At 47.6% G+C, this 7,729-nt stretch overlaps 1 protein-coding gene across 1 annotated transcript; it reads right to left on the bottom strand.

Annotated features, from left to right (window-relative positions):
• Positions 1 to 4,120: 4,120 nt before the first annotated feature.
• On the bottom strand, positions 4,121 to 6,993 carry SAT1 (spermidine/spermine N1-acetyltransferase 1). The gene is made up of 6 exons (XM_042810089.1): positions 6,745 to 6,993; positions 6,513 to 6,564; positions 6,346 to 6,429; positions 5,097 to 5,198; positions 4,940 to 4,980; positions 4,121 to 4,614 (listed from the first exon to the last, which is right to left on the bottom strand). The coding sequence occupies exons 1-6, from the start codon at positions 6,808 to 6,810 to the stop codon at positions 4,444 to 4,446; spliced, it is 516 nt and encodes a 171-aa protein (XP_042666023.1). The 5' UTR covers positions 6,811 to 6,993; the 3' UTR covers positions 4,121 to 4,443.
• Between the last annotated feature and the right edge of the window lie 736 nt (positions 6,994 to 7,729).

The following is a 7,729-nucleotide window of genomic DNA, read 5'->3' on the forward strand; positions in this document are numbered from 1 at the left end:
TCCTACTGCATTGGCAGACCTCACATCTCAGGGACCCCCAGGGGAGACACCAGTGGGCTCACCCTGGCACCCCTTGGCCGTTCCCACATTGGGTGGGTGTGTGTATGGGCCATTGCCTCTGTTTCTTTGCAGTTTGGCCTGTGCTGATTAAGATCAATCTAGTAAGCAGTAAAAAGTAGCAGTAATTAAAAAAAAAAAAAAAAAAAAAAAGGAAAAAAAAAAAAAAGGAAAAAAAAAACCCCAACACAGCAACCCTACCAAATATTTTGGGTTGATGCACATGGAAACTGCCAGTTTGTTTGGGCTTTCCTTTGCTGAGGGCATCTTGAGTGCAGGGAGGCTCCTGCAGCATCTTCTGCTGCTCCTCTGGAATCCCAGACAAGGAGGGAGCTTCTCATTTGGGGTAAATCTTCTTGTAGTGGTGTTGTTTTTTAAGGGACAAGGGGTGTTTTTTCTGTAAGTGCAGCAAAATGTATTCTGGCTGTGTGGTGGTTAATATTCTTGCAAATCTGTGTTGGCCTGTGTTAGGAAGTTTGGTCTGGGGAAAAAAGTGGAATTCAGCTGCCCAAACTGATTGCGCCAAGATTGAGTCTATAAACCAAAACTGAGAAGGTTTTCTGTTTCTTCCTGTCCGGTTGTTGTTGTTGCTGTGCCAGTCATTTGGAACAAGGCTAATGCAAAGGTTCATGGAGATCACAGAGACCCAGGGTGGAGTCCATCATAAGCAAAGCTAGAGGGCGGTGGTTCAAAGGTGCCTCTGTAGTGGTAGTGGGATGCCAAGTGACAGCAACCAGCCTTGAAAATCCTCCCCCTGCACTTTAACTGAAGTTTTTTTTACTGCTTCCCTGTGCTGAGAAGGTCATCACCTGATGCCTATAAATCCTGCATATTTGCTTATGGTAAGGTTTTCTTCTCTGGGACTCTCTAACCTTGGTCTCACTCACTTTCATGTGAACTGGCTGGTTTTGAAAACATCTCAGTACCTTGGGAACGCTGCTGGCACCTGCTTCTGCCCACAGTGGGTTGGGGACATCCTGTCCCCCTGCTCGGCACTGGTGAGGCCTCACCTGCAGTACTGTGTCCAGGTGTGGGGTTGCCAGTACAGGAGAGACATAGACCTGTTGGAGTGTGTCCAGAGGAGAAATGATCCAAGGGATGGAACAGCTCTCCTACAAGAACAGGCAGAGAGCTGGAGAAGGCTGTGAGATGACCTGATAGTGGCTTTTCTGTATCTAAAGGGGAGTGGTAAGAATGAAGCAGTCATAAGCAGGGTCTGTTGTGATAGGACAAGGAGAAATGGTTTCGAACTAAAAGAGGGGAAATTTAAATTGAGTATAAGGAAGAAGTGCTTTACATTAAGAGTGGTGAGGCACTGGCACAGGTTGCCCACAGAGGTGGTGGGTGCCCTGTCCCTGGAGACACTCGGTGAGGCTGGACAGGGCTCTGAGCACCCTGATGGAGCTGTGGATGTCCTTGTTCATTGCAGGGGAGTTGGACTATATTGCCTTTAAGGGTTCCTTCTGTGATTCTATGACCACTGCCTTGTGCCAAGGAACGAGCAGCAGACCTTGCCTCTCTGCCTGGGAGAAGGAAGAGAGCCTTGGGAAATGGAGATGTAGTTTCCTTCTGAACAAACACAGCCAGCTCACAGTAGACGTCCAAGTGCAAATAAACAATCTGTGTAACTTAGAGGCAGTTCTGCAGCCAGTATTTGCTTTACATTCTCATGAGTTAACCACCCCCTGGGGCTTTTTTATCTTAAATCTTTAAAATGAAACTGAGACTGGCGTGAAGATGAATGTTATCTCCCCACCCTGTTTTTGGAGGAGAGGTGTACCTGCGCTCAGTTCAGCTACCAGATACGGCTGCTGTGTTTGCCAGCAAAGAGCTTGGATCAGCTGGGCCTTGGGGGTAGGGAGGGCCTGGGGAGGGAGCTGTGCCTGGGTGGCAGAGTTGCAGCCTGCTCTGAGATTGCAGAGATTAAACACCAGCTGCCAACGTGCTAGCTGTGTTTTGTTTTGTTTTACGGCACCTGATGCTTTTATTGAAATTACATCCTCTTCTCTGAAATAGAGTTCCCAAGGTCTGTTGGAGCACCAAAGTGCTGGCAGAAGGTTTCTGCACCACTGGGGAGGCTGCAGAGTGCCCCATGGGCTGGGGACTGCAGTGATACAGGGCATGGGGGCACAGGGTAGCACAAAGCAAGGGGAGGCTGGTTTCATTCAGCTGAAGTCAGGTGCTTGGTGTTGCAGCATTTCAGGCTCCTTCAGACACTCTGTAAGATTTCCTCCTTTAGGGTGTTCGAGTCTTGTGCATTTCCTTCCTTTCTCATCAACAGAGGGAGACGAGAACCAGTATTATGCTACATCCAGCCCATTTGCATTATGTTTTGCAATGGCTTTCTGCACTTGGCTGCACACGTCCCTGGGGTTTTCCCAGCACAGCCTGGGTCAGCAGGCAATGTGCCAGGCTGCAGTGTCCAGGGCAGCACGTGGGGTCATGCAGACATTGCTGGTTGCTCTGGGAGAGGTCCACAGCCACAGCAAGAAGAAGAGGGGAGGGGGCTGGGCTGTTTTTCTTGCACGTTTTATGATTTAAGTGAAATGGGCAAAAAAAAATCCTCCCTCGAGGCTGTCACTATGGCTACAGTTGTGAGGGAGCCTGTGAACAGGAAAGCATCCAGAAGGAGGGGTGGGGAGCTGTCCCTTTGTCCTTTCCCTCATCCTGAGGCCACCTTTTCATCCCCACCCATTGGAAGGTTTTAGTTGCAAAGGTTTCTCTGGCTTGCTTTGCACAAAGCTTTTTTCCCAATGTTTCTGGGAGGGCAAGGGTTTCACCTTCCTGCAAGCATTACCATCTGTCAGTACACCCCTTTTCTAACTTCCTCAGAGGCAGGAAAACCATACCATGAAAGTAAGATAAGGCAGGAGGCTGAGATACCTTCAGCCCACACACATGTACAGGGCTGGTTTTCTGCTTCCTGCACTGAAAATAACAAACCGTAGCACTGCTGTTTTCTTGAGCTATGCCATCCCTCTCTTAGGGGCTGGTTTTAGAACCCATACCACAAACCACATCAGAAAGGTTGCCTTTACCTCTGCATGTGGAAGTTTAGCACAACTGCAGCTGGCTGTCTTCTCCATTACCACCATCGGCTGTGTTTTTTTTTTTTCTTGTGATGCCTTTAGAGTCTGCTTCAATGGAATTCATTTAGAAAAAAACAATGCCAGACTGTAGGGGCAGAAGAAGATGAGCACGATTATGAGAAACAATTTTAAATTGCTTGAAAACACATCTAGGGTGTTTGCTTTTCTAATTACAGTGCCTAATTAGCAAGCTTGTTGCATTCAGTCGTGCTGCTTTGATAGCTTGATTGTGCTACAGGAGTGGGGCTTGACACTGAAGCAGTTCTGTCCTAGATATCTAATGAGATGTTAATTTGAAAATAAAAGCATTCTTAAACTGCTCTACTAGGAATCACCCTCTGGGCTGACATGTGCCCGACTGTCAAATTTAGGTTAGGGTTACCAGATGCTCTTACTGCCCAGTGCTCTAGAATGAGGAGACAGAAAATGAAATTTATACAATAACCAATGTCAGTGAAGAACTTCATTTCCTTTAACTCATTGCACTTTACAAGATAGATTAAATCTCTTTCCTTCCTTGGACATGAAAGCAGCACTGGTCAAAAGAGGCTTTCCATTGTGTGCATCCTATGGAGCAAGAGGATAGAAACATAAAGATCTCATGCAGCCACTTCCACTGGCCTTTTGGGAGGAAGGCAGATACTGTATTGCAAAGCAAAGTTGATACATTTACTTTCTAACTTAAAAGATTAACAAGTTGATGAGCAGTACAGCTTTATGCATTCCCTAGGAAGTATATTCAAGCTTCAAGCACACCCAACACTCATTAGGATGTTCCCCACAGTGGAGAACATGGAGATGTCCAGCCATTGCAGTACCTCAGCCCTAGGTCCTGCAAACGAAACAGGAGGGTCTTCTCTCCCTTCTGGGAACAGCAGTAAGCAGTGCTTCACGTGTGAAACTGTGTCTGGGTGACACAAGTGCTGTTATCCAAAATGAAGGCTACACATGAGAATTAAATCAGACCACTGCCATAGAGTGAAAACTATTTATTTTTATAAAAGGAAATAAAACAAACCCTACCAGTGTGTACATTGTACACATTTGAATGACACTTACAAGAATGAAGTTTCCATATACAAAGATTACAAGCCCACACTGGTAAAGGATGGATACAAGCACATATTCAACTTGAGCTGCCTCCACTCCAGCTCACAGTACCAATTACTCTATGACCACAGTTGCATAGTATTAGCATCCACACTATTTTATTCCACTACAAACACAGAAAGCAAGGAGTTTATTCAGAGAGCACGTATATTCATTGGAAGAGTTTAGTTGCTGGAATCTTCTCTCACTACTCTTCTGTTGCCATCTTCAAGAGATACTCTTTGTCGATTTTGAAGAGCCTCCAGCCCTCTTCAGTGGACAGATCAGAGGCACCCCTTCTCTTGTAGAACCTGATGGAGGGCTCATTCCACTCTGCAACTAGGAAGTGCATACTGCTGCAGCGGCACTTGACAGCAACCTGCAGAAGTGCAACAACATTTCAAGTAGCAGCCACAGGCCCAGTGGGTCTTACTGGCCTTACACTGAGCAGCAGCCAGCTGCATATCACTACAAGTCATGAAGTTCATTTTATCTCTCAGTTCAGCACTTGTCACTGTTTATCTGCCTTTAGACAGTGTTTAAGGCTGTCTGGTGCTCTATCATCTCTCTTAGTAACTCAGGTATGCTAATCCTGTGTACTGCTCAAGGAGAAACTTGATTGCAGCTAACAGAAAAGCAAGACCAGCAAGACTGCTGTCATGTGTCCTCAGTGCTCTTTGTTTAGACTTATCACTCAGGCATACCTGACTCAAATTCTTCAGAATTTCTGATCCAATGCCAAGTCCTAAGGGAAAAAAAAAAAAGCAACAAAAAAAATACAGTTGAGAAAAAAACAGTAAGAAAGTTTGAATTTTAAAGTAGCCTTATAGGAAGCAAGTCACCTAAGCCCGTAGTACTTACCTCTGTACTCAGCCATTACATAGAAATCTTCAAGATACAACAGCTTTCCAATCCATGGATCATAAGTGAAGTAATACATAGCAAAGCCCACAATGCTGTGCCCTGAAACAAAGCATGCAGCTTTAGCTGGTCTGAAACTACTACTACTACAAGTTAAGTCTTACATGCATGTTTAAATATACAGATTGTGACATGCAGCCATTTGCTATAAGGTTAGAATAAGAATTAAGCACAACTGAAAACATAAGTATAAACTTGCATCAGCCTAACAGAAGACTGCCCTCTTCACACCCTGAAATGCTCAAGAGCAATGTTATAGTAAGCAGTGAACAAAGGCTTTTTTTTTTTTCCTACAAATACATACCCTACTGATTTATCAGTATTTCCTTTCTGAAATACAAAGCATTACAGAGCAGTTCAAAACCTATGTAACCGCCCCAACTCTGCCTTCTTGGCAACCCCAACCATCTATGAAACTTTACAGAACAGTTCATCTTCCAATGTTCCTCTCAGTAAGTACTGTGAGAGAAAGTGTTCTCACAGACAACTGTTTCAGCAGCATTTCTGATACCTTAACTTATGTGCACACTGATGGTATTGCACTATTTTGTCTTCAGCACCAGCAAGTCAAGCTAAATAAAGCTGCATCTTCAAGTACAACCGCACTGCTCAACAGGAAAGAGAAACCAACTCTTCCAGCAGTAGCATACTCAAATCTAAGCCTTAAAAATGGTAACAGCTACCATAATACTCTGCACATACTCTAAAGGAAGCGTGCATAAACTTCTGATCTACTGTGTCTTTGGTAAAGGTTTGGGAATAGCACTTGTCCCTGTAGACCTTACCTCATATTATGATCATCTACTTTATTGTGTAACGGATCTTTTAGTTACCTCCCCGCCCATCCATGTACACAGAAGGGCCATGTACATGGCGAAGCTAGAGACTGTAACCTGAAGATTGGGGACAAATTAAAGAAAACATGTGATTCAACAGGATTACATAAGGTTAAGTTAGGGTCAAACAAGAAAAGCCATTTAATTACTTGGCATTAAGTACATTGTTACACCTGATCATCCAACATCTCCAAGGTTAGCAACTACTTCAGAACAGCATCGCTCTATGTTACGGCATTTAAGCTTAGCCTGTTCCTCCTACCCCAGCTCCTCGCTGGAACCTAACGTCAGATAGGTCACAGTAAGCACAAGGCATCACTTGCATAAAAACGCGCATAAAAACAAAACCTCACCTTCAGACGACCACTGTTCTTTTGGCACTTCCGCAACGAGACAGTGGTAGAAAGGGTGCTCGCCAAAACCATCCTCAAGGAGCTCTACGAAAGCAAAACAAACGGACAGCTCAGCCGCGGGCGCTGGCACCGAGCCGCAGCGGGGCGGGCGGCCGCCGCCTGCCTACCTTTCTCGGTTAGCACCACTTGATCCTCCATGTCCTCGTACTTGGCTAGTTCCTGGAAGAGCACAACAAATCAGCCGCCTCCCTGGGGCCGCTCTCCCTCTCCCTCTCCCTCTCCCGCTCCCCCCGCCGCCCCCCCCCCCCGCAGCCTTGCGCAACGCCCTGTTTGCGCTCAGCCGTGGCCTGCGCCGGAACCGGCCGCCTCCCCACCCCCCATCCTCCCGCCCGCCCGCACCTTGATCAGTCGCAGCAGGTCGGAACAGTCCTCGGGACGCGCGGCGCGGATACTGAACGAAGCCATTTTCGACGGCGTTTCCCCCTGCGGCCCCCTCGGCTGACGAGTCCCCGGTGCGTGAACAGGAGGAGCAGCTGCTTCTTCATTCGTGTCCCGGGCGCGGCGGCCACCTGCGGTCAGTCAGGCTGCGAGCATGTCCCGGCGGCGCTCGACAGGCAGACCACGTTCCCGCGGAGACGGCGACGGCTCGAACTCCCAAGTGTGCCTGCGCTCGCCCCACCGCCTCAATTTATAGACGACCGCGCTCCGCCTCTCCCCGAACGAGAGCCAATGGGAGCGCCCGCAGAGCTCGCCCCCAGCCAATGGCAGCGCCCCTCCCCGGAATCTTGCCTCGCCCTGCCAGCAACAGTTGCTGCGGATGTCTCGTGACTTGCCCCCACGGCGCCCCCTGGCGGAGGCGGGTGGCGCAGCAGGACAGGCCCCTCCCTTCTCTCGGCGGTGGGGGGGTCCGGTGTGCAGGGGGCTTTGTCACTTGTTTGTCACTTGTTTGTGACAGAACCAGATCCCTTGGAGAACAAAAATGCCCGATACTGAGGTACGCTCCTGGCCAAAGCTGTCACCATGCCTCTGATGAGGGCTCGCACAGTGCCCAGCCAAGCTGTTTTTCCCTGACCAGATCAGGGCCATAAGCCTGACATTTGTTGGAGAAATTCTGTCTTAATAGAGCTCTTCAAGGCTTTGGAGTATGATGTGTAACCTACAGATAATGTAAATGTCCACTGGATCCTAGCCTAAATGACATGCATGGCTGTAGGCCAACCAGATAGGCCACTTGGATGAGAAGTAGAGAATGACTTGGAATACATGTGGTTTTATTTTCACCTTTTTCTATAAACCTTGCAACTATCACATCCACTCCTGCATACTGTAAATGAGCTTCTCCTCTCCTCTCCTCTCCTCTCCTCTCCTCTCCTCTCCTCTCCTC

The sequence above is a fragment of the Centrocercus urophasianus genome, unplaced genomic scaffold (assembly GCF_019232065.1).
Source record: "Centrocercus urophasianus isolate 14NV4802_14NV808 unplaced genomic scaffold, USGS_Curo_1.0 seq_12, whole genome shotgun sequence".
Classification (NCBI taxonomy): Eukaryota; Metazoa; Chordata; class Aves; order Galliformes; family Phasianidae; genus Centrocercus; species Centrocercus urophasianus.